Source organism: Dendrobates tinctorius, unplaced genomic scaffold, assembly GCF_039654945.1.
Source record: "Dendrobates tinctorius isolate UK_male_01 unplaced genomic scaffold, ASM3965494v1 ptg000129l, whole genome shotgun sequence".
Classification (NCBI taxonomy): Eukaryota; Metazoa; Chordata; class Amphibia; order Anura; family Dendrobatidae; genus Dendrobates; species Dendrobates tinctorius.
Genome location: NW_027361797.1, coordinates 35592139 through 35611250, shown reverse-complemented (window position 1 = coordinate 35611250; position 19112 = coordinate 35592139). Strand labels below are relative to the sequence as shown.

General features: G+C 40.2%; 1 protein-coding gene across 1 annotated transcript in view; it reads right to left on the bottom strand.

The window, feature by feature from the left end:
• Window positions 1-2636: 2636 nt before the first annotated feature.
• LOC141047856 (uncharacterized) overlaps window positions 2637-19112 on the bottom strand; it is a 359889-nt gene continuing 343413 nt past the window's right edge. The window contains exons 73-80 of the mRNA XM_073543184.1: window positions 14383-14585; window positions 13287-13441; window positions 10885-11130; window positions 10000-10156; window positions 9654-9726; window positions 7444-7467; window positions 5017-5064; window positions 2637-3155 (exon numbers count right to left, since the gene is read on the bottom strand). Of these exons, the coding sequence (XP_073399285.1) occupies window positions 3091-3155; window positions 5017-5064; window positions 7444-7467; window positions 9654-9726; window positions 10000-10156; window positions 10885-11130; window positions 13287-13441; window positions 14383-14585 (971 nt within the window). The 3' untranslated portion in view covers window positions 2637-3090. The remainder of the gene's footprint in view (window positions 3156-5016; window positions 5065-7443; window positions 7468-9653; window positions 9727-9999; window positions 10157-10884; window positions 11131-13286; window positions 13442-14382; window positions 14586-19112) is intronic.

Sequence of the window (19112 nt, the reverse complement as noted above, 5' to 3'; positions counted from 1 at the left end):
GATCATAGTGTGATCTGATTTTGGATGTGGAGAAGATGTAAAAAAAAATCTGCATATTCTCCATTCTGTGAAAATCAGACCGTGCTTGGATGTCCTCCCAGAGCAATCCAATGTTTTCCATTGACTCATTCACTTGCATGGCCAAGTACAATCCAATAATTTGATCCAACTCGGTCATGCTGACATTTTTTTCCTAGTACTGGCATTGTCCGAAGAATATATCGGACATGTGGATGTCCCCATAGAATAATATTGGTCCGATTGCAATCCAATGTTTTCTATGGACTCATTCACTTGCATAGCCAAGTGCCATCCAATTGACACCAACTAGGACACTCTGCCATTTTATCAGACATGTGGTCGGCCCCATAGAATAATATTGGTCCAATTGCAATCTGATGTTTTCTATGGACTCATTCATTTGCATGGCCAAGTGTGATCCAATAATTGGAACCAATTAGGGCATGCTGCCATTTTATCGGTCACGTGGGCAGCCCCATAGAATAATTTTGGTCTGAATGTGATCCAATGTTTTGTCGGAAAATATGGTCATGTGCACAAGCCCTTACACATATTCATAGGTTATTTTACTATAATTACAATACTAGAGATTGATGGGAAGCTGAATAACAGGAAATACCAAATAAATGACTATACATTCATCAATTACTATGCTGAAGATCATAAACTGCGGAAAGTAGGGGTGGACATACCACTGATGCAACCTCTGCAGCTGAACAGGGTCTCAAGAGGTAAGGGGGCCACTTCTACCTCCAAAGGTGAAATTCTGCATTCTGATGAGCTATTGGACTATTATAGGGCCAATAATTTGTTCTTGCACAGGTGCCCTCTTCTGTCTGTGTCTGCTCTTGGTGTAAAGTACTCTACTACCTCAGGCACCACTGGCGCCATTCATTTCCCATGATATCTAGGTGAATATATATATAAAAAAGAGTTTTTGTATGTATGTGTGTATGTATGTGATATTAGGGGTAGTAGTCCGGTGGCTCTGACGGGATGATATGGGATATTAGTGGTAATAATCCTGTGACTCTGATGGGATGATGTGGGATATTTGGGGTAGTAATCCGGTGGCTGTGACGGGATGATGTGGGATATTAGTTGTAGTAGTCCGGTGGTTCTGGCTGATGGGACGATGTAGGATATTAGGGGTAGTAGTCAGGTAGCTCTGGCTAACGGGATGATGTGGGATGTTAGGGGTAATAGTCAGGTGACTCTGACAGGATGATGTGGGTTATTAGGGGTAATAGTCCGGTGGTTCTGGCTGATGGGATTATGTGGGATATTAGGGGTAGTAGTCTGGTGGCTCTGACGGGATGATGTGGGATATTAGTGGTAATAGTCCGGTGGCTCTGATGGGATGATGTGGGATATTAGGGGTAATAGTTCAGTGGCTCTGGCTGATGGGACAATGTAGGATATTAGGGGTAGTAGTCAGGTAACTCTGGCTGACGGGATGATGTTGGATATTAGGGGTAGTAGTCTGGTGACTCTGACGGGATGATATGGGATATTAGGGGTAATAGTCCAGTGGCTCTGGCTGACTGGATGATGTGGGACATTAGGGGTAGTAGTCCGGTAGCTCTGGCTGATGGGATTATGTTGGATATTATAGTGAGTGTGTCTATGTGGAGTGGGAGGGCTCTACACTCAGCTTGTTATAACTAGCCACAGTTACTATGCCCGGGCAATGCTGGGCTCTTCAGCTAGTTATGTATAAAATCCAAATGATTGCTATTAAATTACTGTGTCTCTAATTAGTACATTTGACTTGAGAAATTCTTATTAATAGTACTGAGCATGTGCAAGCATCACTCATACAGACTTTAAAATGAGCGGCGGTTGCACATGCTCAGCACTGCTTTGTTCACAGGGGGGAGAAGGGCCTCAATTCTTATAATCGATGAGTCTCACTCCCAATGGTTGGACCCCCGTGATCGTACATTTATCACCAATACTATTGATAGGTAAAATTTGTTGTTTATTGGTCCTTAAATTGCAGTAACCATTGTTTACATTGATTTTTTTTTAAATAATGATTAGTACATGTGAAAATAAGAAATCTGCTTCTTTCTCCTACTGAATTGATAATTTATTTTCAAAATTCTCAATTCATGAGTAAAATCTGTATTCCGTGAATGCAGATGTCCCCATTTCTGACACAGGAAAAGACAGTTGGTGCTCATAATGTTCTATGGAGAACTGTAACTGTTGTTTATTAAAACTTTCAGTAGAATGTTTGTGTCTGCATCTAGCTCCTCCTCTTCATCTTTCCATAGAATTCTAAAAGCACCAACTGTCATCTCCTATTTTAGTAATCCAAAAATCAGAAAATCTGTTTTCTTCACTGAACGTAGATTTTACCCATGATTTGAGAGCGAAAAATCAGTTCAGTTTGAAAAAAAAGGTAATTAGAAAATTGTGTTCTTTATGAAGTCAACATTAAAACAACATTTACTTTTTAATATCAAATTGTATATTTTGGATTTTTGGAATACTGTTTTCTTCTATCAAACATATAAGAAAAGATCATCATCCTGATGTAATTGATCATTTTTTTAACTTTTTAAGTACAAAAATTTAGTAAGTTCAATTCAATAATGATTAAGACAAGGTTAAATAGCAATTAGTTTATTTTTTTGTAGCAAAAAAGAAATCAGTTTAAAAGGATCTTCCCCCTATTACATGGCATCACCTGCACACTGGTGGGTACGCAACTGCAGGGGCACCCACTAATTTCCTAAGAAAGGAGATGCGGAGATAATTAAGTTCTTTTGATGAATGGCGCTGCGCACAGGGTTGACGCGAATGCTGCACTGTGCCAACATTATCTGGAATACCCTTTCAAATACATCATAAAATGAAGTGTTTAATCAAATGGTAAAATGTCAGTGTTATACTTAATTTCACCAACTTTGTCCATCATCCCTGTGACTAATAAATACTGTATGTTTAAAGAAAAAAGTAAAGTGCTCATCTAGAGAATTTTTTTTAGGAAATGTTTAAATTCTCCGTCATTTCAGTCTTTTTTGATGCGTTCAAATTTTCAAAGGAGTGTAATTCCAAAATTTACAACATGAGGGTAACAATTAAGATTGCAAAGAGTGTCAGAAGGTCCAAACAAGTCCTTTTATCTAAAAAAGAAACAAAAGAAATTAAAATTTTATTATGTGATACAATGCAAAACACAACTATAAAATATATAAAAAAAATAGTGATATCGACATTTTTTGTTTTTTTACTTAAAGGGGTTATCCCTTTAAGCAAAAAATTGGGATTTTACTTTACTATGATTCTAAGAACTAACAGGCAGGTTGCTGCTACCTGCCTGCGTGTTATGACCAACGTCAATCTCTACCGGCACACAGCTCCCGAGAATGATTTAGCAGCTTCCGTTGACGTCACTTCGGCAATGCAGTGGCTTCTCTTACGCTCTGCTCTATTCATGGGGCGTGACTGATGATGTCATGCTCATTGACAGCCGGCTACCCACTACCCAACTGCGGGGAGGCAGAAGTCAAACAGCATGATGTCGGCATTCACACCCCTTCGACAGAGCAGCCCCAAAGAGGAAAAGCTGCTCTGACGTTAAGCAGCAGAATTGCCGACCGGAGCGGTCAGTGACAGCTTTAAGACAGCACCAGATACAACAGACAGGTAGTCGGCGACTTACTGTCCATTAGATTTTAGGCCCATAATTAAAAAATTAAAATGTCCGGAATAACCCCTTTAAAGGGAATCTATCACCAGCTTTTGGATATGTAATCTAAGAGCAGCATGATGAGCAAAATTATAAATTCTAATCATATTTTGTTTATTTTTTCAACATCATTCACAGTTTAGTATAATTGTCATTATCTTTATTATGTGGGTTGCTCATGACAATACCATATTCATACAGGATTTTTTTTCAATGTTTTTCCAACATTTGCGCAAAAAAAATGATTAAAAAATAAGTGTTATTGTTGGTCAACAAATTTGATGCCCATCATTTTTTATTTTTATGTAGAAGGAGTTGCGTGAGGGCTTGTTTTTGAGAGACAAGGTGTAGTTTCTACTAATAACATTTTGGGGTGTATATGTCTTTTGATCACTGTTAAATTCATTTTTGGCAAGAGGTAAAAACAAAAACATTGCATCTTAAATTATGTTTTATTATAATTTTTAAGGAGTTCACTGTGCAGCATAATTGATGCTAACATTATTCTAAATGTTGCTACAATATTCAATTTTTTTAATGTTTTATTACTTTTGAACAAGACAACCACTTAAAAAAAGATTATTTTTTAGTTGGCGTATCTATTCCTAAGTTTTTTTTAATTTTTGGTGGATGCAGAGTTGTATAAGGTCTTCTTTATTATATCAATGTGTAGTTTTTATTGCTATCATTTTGTGAAAGATTTGACTGTTTGATCACTTTTTATGTCATTTTAATGATGCGACATGATCAAAAACAGAAATTCTGGTAAAGTTTGCCATCCTTTTTTTTTCACAGCATTCACCATACAGGATAAATAATAATATCATTTTATAACATATTGTGTGACAATGAACACTGCGACATTAAACAAGTGTTCTTCTTGCAAAGTTTTTTTTTTTTCACTAATAAACCATCATTTTTTTTACAACTGGGATTTTCATCTTTATTTTTTGTTTACACTTACAAACATCTTTTAATTTTTTTTAAGTGTTGAGATTGGGAGCTAGGTCTAGTCCCTACATCAGGAGATTAGCTTTGTATAACGGCCGACTCCTCCTGTGAATGGCATGGGCACAACTCTTGTGCCTGCCCATACTATCCCTGAGACATAGCTATGGTAAACTACTTGTTATCTGGGGGTAATAAATTCCTTAAATTTGCAGCAAGGTGATGATGGTTACAGTATTTATCAAAGATCATCCAACTTGTCTGATTCATAAGCTTAAAAAATAAATTAATATTTAAGACCAAGTAGGTTGTATCACATTCATTATTACTAAATACTTTGCTCTTACCGGCACTGCCAGTTGCTGATATTTTTGTGGGAGATGTACTTTTGGGATCTGTGGAAACAAAAACAGGATAATTTTACGAAAATGTGCAAAATCTTAAAGAGGTCATACATGCCTGATATTTATGTCCTTTCTTTGAGATAGGTCATCTCCAGAACTCCGACCAAAAGTCAACTTGGATGACGTCACCACCGGTCACTCACACGTAGCAGTTCAGTCACCAGTGGTTCTCAACCTGGACAGTTGCTTCTTGGCACCGTCCAGGTTGAAAACTGTTTATCCCTCAGACATGGATTATAGGGTGGGACAGAACGACAGAAAGGTATGGTATATTGATGTTTTATTATTTTTGGTTTATTACAGGAGATTGAGGACTTCAGATGCCTCTCCATTACTAATCCGTGAGCTTGATGTCACCTGACAATACAATGGTGACATCAACCCCACAAATATGAACCCACTTGCTATCATTACAGGTCAGTGGGAAAAGCAGGGCAAAGCACCAGAATTGGAGCATCTAATAGATGATCCTTTTCTGGGCAGCTGTGGGCTGCTATTTTTAGGCTGGGGGGGAAATATCCATGGCCCCTTACCAGCCTGAGAATACCAGCCCCCAACTGTCTGCATTAGCAAGCTGGTTGTCAAAAATGGTGAAGACTCCACACCTTTTTTTTAATTATTTATTTAAATATTTTTTTAAAAAAAGCGAGGGGACCCCTCTATTTTGGTTAACCAGCCTTGCTGAAGCTGACAGCTGATGGTTAGAACCCCCAGCTGTGAGTTTTGCCAGGCTGGTTATCAAAAATACAGGGGGACCCTCGCTGTTTTTTTAAAAAATTATTTACGGCGCAGGAGCCGCTAATGAATACTCCCATCAGCTGCTCTTGCTGTTATTAGCGGCAGCAGGTGTCAGCTGATGGCATCAGTAGTCCCATCAGCTGACACCAGTGACCGGAGGTAAACTTTATACATCTGAACACAGCTGAGCACTCACGCTGTCAGAAGACAGCGTGGGAACTGTGGCTCTCTGACCAGTGGGGTTGATTTCACCACCGATCAGAAGCGGTGTTTGCCACGCTGTCATGCACATGACAGGATGTCAAACACTGGATGTTCGGGCCCCCCATTCTGCTATAGTAATATAGCAGAATTATTAGCAGCCATAACAATAGTGATAGGAGTAGAAGTATAAACTGAAATGAGAAAAAAGTGGAGAAAATCCAGCACCAAGGAAATATACATTTAAAATAAATTCCATTTATTCAAAATCCATTAAAAAAGTCACACAGGACTGACAGTAAAAAAGAGGGGCATCCCACTGGAATCCTGTTGCTCTTCGGTCAGCCACGTCCTCACTCAAAGGTAAAAAATCCTTATCATTAAAGTGGTAAAATGGTCACAACAAAAATAGAAAAGAGAAAAAAATAATATAATTCCTGAACTTTCTCTACTGTACTGTATCTTGATTTACTAAACTATGTGAATTTTTAAATTAGTTTTTACCTGCCTTTGGGTATTACCTATGAGTAAGGACATGGATGTCCGAAACATGCAAGTTAACAGTGGGACCGCCCTCTATTTTACTGTTAGTCCTTTGTGACTTTATTAATGGATTTCGAGTATGGTAAATGGAATACTTTTAATTTGATTTTTTTCTTGATGCTGGATTTTCTTTACTTTTGTCTGGTTTACCACCGGGGATATTGGCCCCCCACCATATCCAAGCTTCATCCAATGGACTGCTTATTGCCTTGATGCATTTTGGTGAACTGATGTTTTTTTCTGTTCCTTTTTGTTTTTTACATAAACTGTATTAGCAGTCATTTCCTAGTCATGTGATTTAAGGCATTCTCCAGAATCACCGGGCTCTTCGAGGATGAGCACAATAAGGCTAAGTTCACATGAGCATATAACACAATCATCTGATTTAGACTAATGATTTTCCATCTATATTGTCATCTGTATGCCCTTTTTTATATCTGTATATCATCCATTTTTATACATAAGTAAAGACCAAATACAGTTTGCTATATTAAGAATTTCAATCTATCCATTAAAATCAAACGCTGTACAGTTGATCCATATGGGATCCGCTTTTTTAGTAGGCAAGCGTCATAGCAGTATTATTAGTAGTATGATAGCAGTAATTGTATTAGCATTCATTGTAATAGTATTTGTGAAGTATACATTTTGATAGATGTACATTACCAAGAAGTTTTATTTTAAATTAGTCCCTTTTGAAAAATTAGCTATAGTAGGGTCCATTTAAAGATAATAGAAAATCCCCTTTAAGTATTATGGCGCTATGGCCATTACAGTGCATAGTATTGTTGGATTGATGAAAGACAGTTGTACAATATAATAGAGGACTAATGTCAAGCTGAGGCTTAGTAGGAAATATAAAAAGTTGTCCATAGATATTGTACTTACTGGCAGTGGGGTTCACACTATTATCTGGAAAGAAAAACAAGCAAAATGAGAATCCAGAAGAACATGGGATGGAGATACTCTCTAAAGACAGAACGTAGCTTCCCTTCTCTTCTACCATTAACTTATTTTAAAAATGGCTTGAAGTGCATCCAGCTGATCAGCAGTTACCGGCGCCAGCCAGAAGTTCTCCGGATGCTGCCGATACAAACAGTTCCATCACTTCTGTAGTGGCCGCGGCCGGGTACTGCAGATCCGCCCCCCTATTGAAATGAAGCACAGAATTCGGGATATGTTTACATAAAAAACTAGGTGCGTATCCTGTGTTTTTTATACTTTAATTTATAAATCATGTTATAGAATTTTAATAAATAATGGCAGCAAACTTTAATTGTATTCCAAATTATTGGCCATTTTTCATCACATTATTTCATGCAAAATGTTTCCTTTTTAGTATCTGATAAAGTATAGTTATAGAAAGTAGCCAGAACCAATATCCCTTTCACTAGTAGTAAAATGGCCACAACGATAAAAAAAAAATACTACAAAAATATAATATAAGGCTAGTTTCACACTAGCGTATCTACACGCAGCGCACGGCGCCGCTAAGCCCTGCCCCTTGCCCGCCCCCTCTGGTCATCTCCTCCCTACTATCGCACAGTGCTGCATGCGATCTGCGCACCCTATCTTTAGCATAGGGTGCGCAGACCGTGCGCTAGTAGGATTTTGCGTGTGCTGCGCCCTTTTGACAGTGCGCCGGTGTGCGCCGAATGCAGAAAAATGCATGGGGGCACCACTGACGCATAAACTGGGATCCAAACCTGACCTATACTCAAATGATATATAAAAGAAGAAGAAAAAGGAAATAGGTCACAGATAGGGGATCACCTGAGGCATGATTTAGCAAAAGTATATAACTTTAATCTTTATTATAACAAAAACAACGAACACACTAAGGATTAAAAACATTAAAATATGTCACCCATGTGACATGCAAAAATCAGTTGGCTTATAATAGAACCAAACACGCATGGCCGAACACTCCTCAAATAATGATTTTATAGAGAAACCCTATGTCCATATAGATAGCACACCACAGTAAAGTTACAACCATAGGAAAAAATTATTATATTTTACAGATTTAGTAATTAGTGCAGATGGATACACAGGAATTGTAAATAAAAAGGCTGATAGACAATACAAACATCATAGTCATACATTGCCTATGGTGCATATCTAAGAAATTATTCAAAGAATATGACCACAAATGAGTTCTCCATAAAGGTTATACATAGGGATTCAAACCTAAACTTAAATAGCAAGTCAAAAGGACGGTAATAAATGAAGTTGTAAAGGCTAACTTACTTATAAACACCTCACAAATGCCAAACGTTGCTGGACATACAGGGCTGAATACTAGATATGTAGGGTTAAATACTGAGAGCTGAAATAGCCTCCCAAGATTAAAGAATAACCCTGCACTATCAATACAGCAAACCCATGTATAATAGAATGTTATCTGCGAGGTCAGATACCTTCCTACAGACGCCTTACAGTGCCTGATCTCGCTGTGCATATAAGATTAGGTAATACCGATTGAAATAGCCACCTATGCAGAATATAAGGCAAGTCCCTAACTTATCTATACAAAAAACCCATACATATTGTGGAGCGGAGCCTGGGGGAGCAAGGACCCGACGTGTGTCGCCACTAATTGTGGCTTCGTCAAAAATACTACAAAAATATAATATAAGGCTAGTTTCACACTAGCGTATCTACACTCTGCGCACGGCGCCGCTAAGCCCCGCCCCCTGCCTGCCCCCTCCGGTCATCTCCTCCCTACTATCGCACACGGCTGCATGCGATCTGCGCACCCTATCTTTAGCATAGAGTGCGCAGACCGTGCGCTGACCATGCGCTAGTAGGATTTTGCGTGCGTTGCGCCCTTTTGAGGAGGTGGTGATGGCGAACTCAGTCGAAGGGTTCAAGAGAGGCCTGGATGTCTTCCTGCAGCGTAACGATATTGTATCTTACAGTTATTGTTAGGTTCTTTAGAAGGACGTAGATCTGGGGATTTATTCTGACAGAATTTTATAGGCTGAACTGGATGGACTAATGTCTTTTTTCAGCCTTACTAACTGTTACTATGTTACTATGTCTTTATTTTAAAACCTGGAGAACCCTTTTCAGTAATTATTCATTTAGAATTTTACCCAAATTAAATGGTCCAAGTGTTATTGTCTTCCCATCTGGTGCAGCGCTGCGGGATTTTGATTTAGGACAGACCTAAAAACAAAAATATTTCATGTAATGGATATATAATTCTGTAAACAATGTAAAGAGATAGATGGACGGTTGCACTGACAGATAATAGATAGATAGATAGATAGCTGATAAATAGATAGATAGGTAGATAGATAGATAGATAGATAGATATGGGATAGATAGATAGATAGATAGATAGATAGATCATAGAAACATAGATAGATAGATAGATAGATAGATAGATAGATAGATAGATAGATAGATAGATAGATAGATAGTGAAACTTCCACTTACAGGAATACATGCATCAGATTTACTGCAAAGATTAACTTTGCAATGAAGAAAAACATAGGTGTGTTTAACAAACTTGAACATTAAGATAGAGAATTTTCCTTCACTTGAAATTCCATTAGAATAAATTTCAATAGTTTGATCTTCTTCATTAGCACAGCTGTTCAAAAGAATAGATAAAAAATATATTAAATGCATATCTATCTATCTATCTATCTATCTATCTATCTATCTATCTATCTATGTATTATCTATCTAGCTATGCAAGAAAATATGGAACGGCACAATACCAACTGGCAGGTGCCCAGGCCTCCTCAGCAATGTATCCAATACTTGCCCCAATCCAGACAAAAATGAAAAGGAAGGCAGCACTCCATTAGTTCAAAAGTGAAAAAAGTGGATTTTATTTAGACCCACATATCATGGCGACGAATTCTCAAGCTGGAGAAAGGCTCAGTGTGAGCTGAAACGTCGCCATGATATGTGGGTCTAAATAAAATCCACTTTTTTCACTTTTGAAATAATGGAGTGCTGCCTTCCTTTTCATTTCTATCTATCTATCTATCTATCTATCTATCTATCTATCTATCTATTGCATTTCTATCTATCTATCTATCATTATATAAAGTCATTCTGATATTATTTACATGTTGTTTTATAAATCTGCTAAAGCAAAAACAGAACATCTTCCTTTCTATGTAATGTTCCCTAGAAGCATCATTCTACACTCCGCATACCGCACACATTCTACAAGAGCCAGACAAGCTTCATGCCCTGTTACACAAGCCTAATGCCAGGGTGTAAGGTCCTTTATTTTTGAGGTGGGACATTACTACTTGTAACATCAATGAGGGGTCGTCTAAAAATGAATATGCCTCTTTAACTTACCTGTCCACAATAATTCCATACTTTGTTGGATCATCAGGATTTTGTGTAGGCGTTGCGTAGCAGTGCTGCATGACAAGGTTAAACTGACTTGTATCGCCTTTAGAGATAAAAACACCAATAAACAACCTGTCTTTGGTAGATAAAGTAATCTCTCCTTTTTCATAAGGCTCTTGGTAAGTTTGATCTTTAAAAGCAGCCATAATGACATCAAAGTACCCATTGCCTGTTATATTGAAGTATATTGTGCTGTAAAATAAAGAAAAATATGGAGGAAAACGTTATAACAAATGGATTTTACATCATCAACATCAATAAAATCTAAATTAAAATCTGGTAATCCTATGTTTCTGTTCAGAGGTGGGAAGCTATCAATGATGGTAAAATACATAAAATGCTAAGGAGACAGAAGACAGAGTGAGATCACCCAAAACTGGGACAAATGGTCTACTGTATATACTGCTGGAGGTATTACAAGCTCTGTTACAGAAACATTTGATTGAGATGGTGGTGGTGGTCATTCCAAGATGTTTCACTGAGGTGGTCAATGATTTGGTATTTTAGAGGTGTTTCATTGAGGTGGTCTTTTAGAGATGTTTCATTGAGCTGGTCTTTTGGAGATGTTTCATTAGGATGGTCAATGTGGTGGTCTTTTGGAAATGTTTCATTGAGGTGGTCAATGTGGTGGTTTTTTGAAGATATTTCATTGAGGTGGTCAATGTGGTGGTCTATTGAAGATATTTCATTGAGATCATCAATGTGGTGGTTTAGTGAAGATATTTCACTGAGATCATCAATGTGGTGGTCTTTTGAAGATATTTCATTGAGGTGGTCAATGAGGTGGTTTTTTGAACATATATTTCATTGAAGTGGTCAATGTGGTGGTCTATTGAAGATATTTCATTGAGATCATCAATGTGGTGGTCTTTTGAAGATATTTCATTGAGGTGGTCGAGGAGGTGGTCTCAGAGTTGTTTCACTATATTTATGATTCTAAGGATACCATATTCAGTATGATAACTACAATCACTGAAATTAAACACTTGACATCTCAGAAATATCTACCGTACTTTAATAAGAGGCATTTACTTAGAAGGCCTATCCTAAAAGGTAATTAATTGTGATTGTTTGCGATCCTAACCCCAAGATACCCACAGATGAGCTGAATGGAAGCAACAACGCTTCTAAGTCAACCGGTCTTTTTCTTGGTGTCATAAAACTGTAGAAAAAAAAAACAAAACAAAATAGAAGAAGCCAGGGTCTAAATTTGTGGAATGCCAAAAGAGAAAAAACAACATAAAATATAAGTTTTAATTTAAATATTTAAAAAAGCCTACAGAAAATACCATATTTAGGCGAGTAGAGCTTGTTAGGGTCATAAATCCTCAAATGTCAGAAAAAATAATATAGATACTTAGACAAGTCATCCAGAAATAATCTAAGAGAAATAATCTCTTCGTAGATTTTCCCTACCTGACCCTACAAAGGAAGTCACTCACCAAAGTCAAGACCACCACCCAAATAAAGTGCTTAAGTGCATGCACTGTCTGAATCCGACAGAGCCACTATAGACATAAGCATATGTTGTATGGCTGTCTCTCACTGCAAATGTTACACAATAATGGGAGAAAAAGTGCTCATTACATAATATGGAGATACTCTACCTGACATGTTCAACTCACCTAAATATGGCAATTTGTGCAGGCTTTTTTAAATATTACAATTAAAAGTTATATTTTATGGGGGGTTTTCTTTTTTTTTGGTGCTTTAAAACTATAACTCCTATCATGTGTCAGAAAAAATACCCAGATCTAAGTCCTTCTAAAGAACCTAATAACTGTAAGATACAATTACATCAATTAAAGGGTTTCTTGAAGAATATAATATTGATGAACTTTCCTAGGGATACCTTGGGTTTTCAACATCCAACACCCCCACCGATCAGCTGCTATTAGCTAAATATTCAAAGAGTTCAACGGCAGATCAGCTCTTGTCAGAACCCTACAATATGATATTGATGACCTCACTAGAAATGTTACTCCAGTCAAGAACTGGAGTAACATATCTGGAGTAAGATATGCTAATATTCTTGCCCCACTGTGCCCCGGCTCCTCCCCTGCTTTGCCAATTTTGGCAGAGATGACTCAAACTGGCGTGAAAGTGTCAAAAGTTGCATATAATTTTCGATTTCTCAAAGCATTTTCTAGCATAAAATCTTTGATGAACCGGGGCCAGTATTTTATTTTCTCAGGTTGTCTTGTTTCCTCTTATACCCCCCTTAAGTATTGACTTATAAGTCGGATGTTACATGGCAGGCTCTTTGCAGTCTTGTATCTTATTATACATTTTATTTCATCTACCCAGCTAATATTTTTTTTCTATTCACGTAGAAAAAGTTATAAAACCTTATGATTGGAGACAGCACTTTTTGAAGAGAAACGTTCAAGTCCAGGGGATAGATGCAGGCGACGTTGATGTAAAACGCGGTCCTGTAGATGATTTGAGAAGGAATTGGAGGCAAATAAATCGAGTTCTTATAGTTTGCATGTGTATCGTTGGTCTGAAAAAAACAAAAAAATAAAAATTAATTAATATATAGAATGTATAGAAAATGATTCATCATTTACACTAAGCACTCAGTTATGAATATGACAGGGCCAATATTCCTGGTGGTCATATCATGGTTAGTTACACCATACATATTGAACATTGACACTTATGGCATATTCATAGTGCCAACCACTGGGATCTTTGCCTAAGTGGAAAATGGGGTTCGATAACGGTCTCTCTGTGATATAAGTGTCCATTATATTTACATCATGTCTTGTCCCTGACCTTGCTGCAGGCTCATAGGCTGAGAGCGAAACTTTCCCCCCACGTGATTATTGTGCTCCACCCAAGGCTGTTAACCCGTTAAATCCAGCTGTCAAACAGTGACAGCCAGATTTAACAAGCGCCGACTGAAAGCACGTCATTCATCTTGCCCATCGGTCTACAGAACACCCTCATGCCTGTCATTCAGATACTCCTGAAAAATGTCGGCTTGTGGTCGGCATTCATAGGAGATCGTGTGATTTCTGCTATACAGAATAGTGTTGATGCACTTCTATGTTTAGCACCTGCAATCAGACGATCACAGCTTCAAGTCTCGCAAGTGGATTAGTTAATAAAGTAAAAAGAAAAAAAAAGTTTTTAAAATATGAAAAAAAACACAAAAGTTCAAACCACCCCACTTTTGCCCCATTGAAAAAAAATACACATATTTTGTATCATTGCATTCAGAAATGTCCGATCTATCAGGCTATAAAGTAAATTTCACCACACTTGCAATTTATTTCCGCAAAAAACAAGCCGCCATATGGATATATTGATGGAAAAAGGTAATAAGGTTATGGCTCTTGGAAGGATGGGAGGAAAAAACAAAATTACTGAAAATGGTTTGGGGTTGAAGGGGTCAAACAGAACAGAAGACTGGAAATGATCTCGATGTATGATACCTACAATCAGTTTTGTTCCACATATCCCAACTCCAAGAGGCCATCCTACTGACACAGTGTTTCCATCTTCATAGAGATCGTGGCATTTCCCTCCATTGGTTTCCAGCTTTGGAATATCCACATGAGAATCTATAAGATCACTTCTTGGAAATGTCACATTGATATAGTTCGCACCGCACTGGAGATCTGGACACAAGTTTTCAGGTTCTAAAGTCAAAGAAATGAAAATATTCGTGATGACGACTACATTAACAATGTGTTTTGGCATTTCACTATTTTCGAGCCCTCTGCAAATACATCGAGAATCTAAGAAATGAACTAGGTGCAAAGCTTTTTATACTATATAGGAGCTGTCCCTTCTAACAAGCAGCGCCGCTGTGTCCACAGGATGTGATTAGGGCAGGTTTTCATGCCCTGAATTCATAAAAAATGAACGATTCAGTTACTCAAAGGCAAAAACTGAGAAGGAATGAGACAAAAAGTATACTGGAAGATTGATATATTTTTACTATGAAATGATTAAGGCCTTTATTATGATCAGTGATTAAGGCCCTGTTCACATTCATTTTAGAATTTTGTGGAACACTTTTTTACTTTATGCTTCTGTATTAAATAATATACCGTAGTTTATTACACTATTGTATACAGTGACAAAAGTGATGCTGGTGTGAGGGTTCCTTGTATTTGCCCAAAACACATTATTTTGGCAAATTCCTGTTCAACAGAACCTTATGAATATTGGTTTATGCACGTCAGTGATTTTCTAGCTGGCTACATTCACGCGTTCTATACTTGGTGAGTTTTTTTGTCTCAGTATTTGAAAGCCAAATCGGATATCACACTTTGCACTTATGAGGGGCAGTACCCCGAAACAGTGTCTGCAAATTGAGATTTTGGTTTGACTTTTATCCTAATTCATGTGACAAGGCTTCTTAGGGAGTCAATATTGACTTTTAGGATTGCAACTTCCTATAGATCACACTAGAGTTCTAATCCTCTTCCTATCTGAAGAGACAATTTGCATATTTCCCAGAGGAGCATTGTAGCTTAAATGTCTCCTCACCTCAGCATGTGAGGCTTGACGCTCTCCGCAAGGATGAACGTTACCTTTGGATTCCGATCAGATGCCTCTGACCCAACCAAACCAGATCTTAATCTTTGCACTGACGAGGGGCTGTAGCCCGAAACACAGTGTCTTCAAATTGAGATTTTGATTTTAGCTTTTATCCTAAGTCATGTGATAAGGTTCGTTAGAGAGTCGACATTGACTTTTAGCATTGCTACTTCCTATAGGTGGCACCAGAGTTCTTGTCCTCTTCCTCTCTGATGAGACAATTTGCTTAAAACCAGGCATGGAACAATCAGAGGAAATGTATAATAGAAACATGTCACCACTTCTTCATTTTTCACCCACTCCTGGTTTTGGATTAAAAAAATACTGATGTAAAATACTGATCAAATACTGAATATGTGAACATGGCCGTATATCAAAATTTGTTAGGCGTCAGGTTTCTGCATCTGCTCTGCAGGAATCCAGAGCCTCACATTCTGCGGTCTCCTGCTGTCTATCTACCGCAGAGGAGATTACTTTGCAGCAGATCGCTCCAGAGACTAAGTCCCTCTGTTCTCCTACTGGGCATGCTCACGAGACGATCTCCCATTGGAGATCGGGAGTCATGTGCCCAGGTCCTTCTCCAGATCTCATTGGTCCATCTCGGAGATCTGGAAGCTTCCGGAAGGTCCCGGCTATAAAAAGCGTGCATGACCGTTCGGCCATGCGCTAATATAGTCTCTAATTGCTACTGTGTGAATGATGATGGATGTATGAACCTGCGAATGACTCATTAAGATCCCCTCCCTCTGATATTACGAATGTGTACAGCGACTTAGATTAGAGTCAGCGCCTGGCAAGCCTCAACCCACTACAGCATCATCCACAGTGCTAGCATCTGACATTGCGCCTGCTTCCTTGCTTTGTCGACCAGCAGCAGTGTCCTACGCCGCGCTGCAGTTGCAGCCCTCTTTGGCGTCCGCAGTAGCGACGCCGCATGCACGGTAGGTCTAGACAGACGCAGCTCCTCTGTCTTGGGTCCTGCTCCTGTGACCAGATACCGTGTGTGCATTTACCTGAGACCTGTGACACTAACAGGCTCAGCCTTTTGTGTTTACCTCTGCTGACATCTCTGTGAGCAAACAGAGATTGCTTAGCGCACTTGGGTGACGTTCAACCCGCGTGCGCATTTCCGCCATATTGCTCGTCTGTCACTACTTAGCAGCAGTGTTTACATCTACTGCACAGTGGACCCCGAGAGGTGAACGCACTTTATTATTTATTTTTATTTAGTGCATTCCGCCAGTCCTAACATTATACTAGCGCCAGGGTCTGGCTAGTAATGGCAGATCAGCAGCAACTCCTACAGTACATTCGGCAGCTAGAGGGCCGGTTGGCTACTCTTGAGACTGCTATCTCAGCTGCGAAGTCTACTGAGGCTGCTGTACAGGCAATCGCAGAGGCGGTTTCACGTATGTCCACCTCCTCCCCTGCGCCGACAGTTTCCCGCCTCCCATTGCCCGATAAATTTTCTGGCGATGGTGCCTCCTGTAGGGGTTTCGTGAGCCAGTGCTCTATCCAGCTGGAGTTACTGGCTGCTCGATTCCCTATGGAATGGGCTAAGGTGGGGTTTATTGTTTCCCTTCTGTCGGGCAGGGCGTTGGAGTGGGCTACGCCACTATGGGAGCGTGGTGACCCAGAGGTTCGGACCGCTGCTCAGTTCTTAACATCTATCAAGCAGGTCTTCCTGGGACCACGGGTCACGCACGATACTTCTCTTCAGCTACTTGCATTAACTCAGGGATCTCTCTCGGTCAGCCAGTATGCCGTTCGTTTTCGGACACTGGCTTCCGAGCTGGAGTGGTCTGATAAAGCCCTCATCCCTGTGTTTTGGAGAAGTTTAGCAGAGCATGTTAAGGATGCTCTGTCTACCAGAGAGGTGCCTGTAAGTCTGGAGGAGCTGATTGCCATTGCCACCCGCATTGATCTCCGTTTTTCGAAGCACGGGCTGGAGCATGCTCAAACCAGACCCAAGGTTACTTCGGCTCCCAAACTTTTTGAACCTCCGGAATTACCCGAGCCAGAGTGTTCACTCCCAGAGCTCATGGAGGTGTCGCGCACTAGTCTCGAGAAGCGTCCGGCACTAAGCTCCACTCGCGGTTACCACTGTCAGCACTCTGTTCCCCAGGATAATGGGGCCCCGCAATGGCCAAACTCGATGCCGCCGGGCAAGACCTTTGTCCCCCCTCGCCTTAGGCCGAAGGTTCTCGCATGGGCACACGCGTCCAGGGCGGGTGTTCACTGTGGCTACATGCAGACCACAAAACTCCTGGCAGGGTCTTATTGGTGACCGCACAGGGCTCGGGACACTAAAAAGTATATTCGGGCATGTGCCTCTTGTGCTCAGAATAGCTTCCTTAAACAGAGAGTGATGATGCCCGCGTTCCACTTCAACTTCTGCTCCTGGCGATTTTTCCGCTCCCGTTGTCTCCCATGTGTCCCTTCTTAAACCTGGTGATCTTGATGCCTCTGATACCTTCCACGTGTCCAGGTTTTCCGTGTCACCTGTCAGGACATCAGACTTGCCTTCGGACGAGTCTGAGGCCTACGCCTCTGATGGGCACAAGGTGGTGGATAGGAAGGCTCAGAGGGGAGGGGGCCCTTGGAGGGGGGTAATGTTAGGCATCACGTTTCTGCATCTGCTCTGCAGGAATCCAGAGCCTCACATTCTGCGGTCTCCTGCTGTCTATCTACCGCAGAGGAGATTACTTTGCAGCAGATCGCTCCAGAGACTAAGTCCCTCTGTTCTCCTACTGGGCATGTTCATGAGACGATCTCCCATTGGAGATCGGGAGTCATGTGCCCAGGTCCTGCTCCAGATCTCATTGGTCCATCTCGGAGATCTGGAAGCCTCCGGAAGGTCCCAGCTATAAAAAGCGTGCATGACCATTCGGCCATGCGCTAGTATAGTCTCTAGTTGCTACTGTGTGAATGACGATGGATGTATGAACCTGCGAATGACTCATTAAGATCCCCTCCCTCTGATATTACGAATGTGTACAGGGACTTAGATTAGAGTCAGCGCCAGCGCGTCGCAAGCCTCAAGCCACTACAGCATCATCCACAGTGCTAGCATCCGACATTGCACCTGCTTCCTTGCTTTGTCGACCAGCGGCAGTGTCCTACGCCGCGCTGCAGTTGCAGCCCTCTTTGGCGTCCGCAGTAGCGACGCCGCACGCACGGTAGGTCTAGACGGACGCAGCACCTCTGTCTTGGGTCCTGCACTGTGACCAGATACCGTGTGTGCATTTACCTGAGACCTGTGACACTAACAGGCTCAGCCTTTTGTGTTTACCTCCGCTGACATCTCTGTGAGCAAACAGAGATTGCTTAGCGCACTTGGGTGACGTTCAACCGGCGTGCGCATTTCCGCCATATTGCTCGTCTGTCACTACTTAGCAGCAGTGTTTACATCTACTGCACAGTGGACCCCGAGCGGCAAACGCACTTTATTATTTATTTTTATTTAGTGCATTCCGCCGTTCCTAACAAAATTGATCTGAGTTTCATTAGTGGTTTTTATCAATTTTTCTCTGATCTGTCATGGAATTTGAAGGCGGTCCAATTTTTTTCATGGACCCATAAACTTTCATTTCATTTCCACTCAGTCCTCAAAGCTCAGG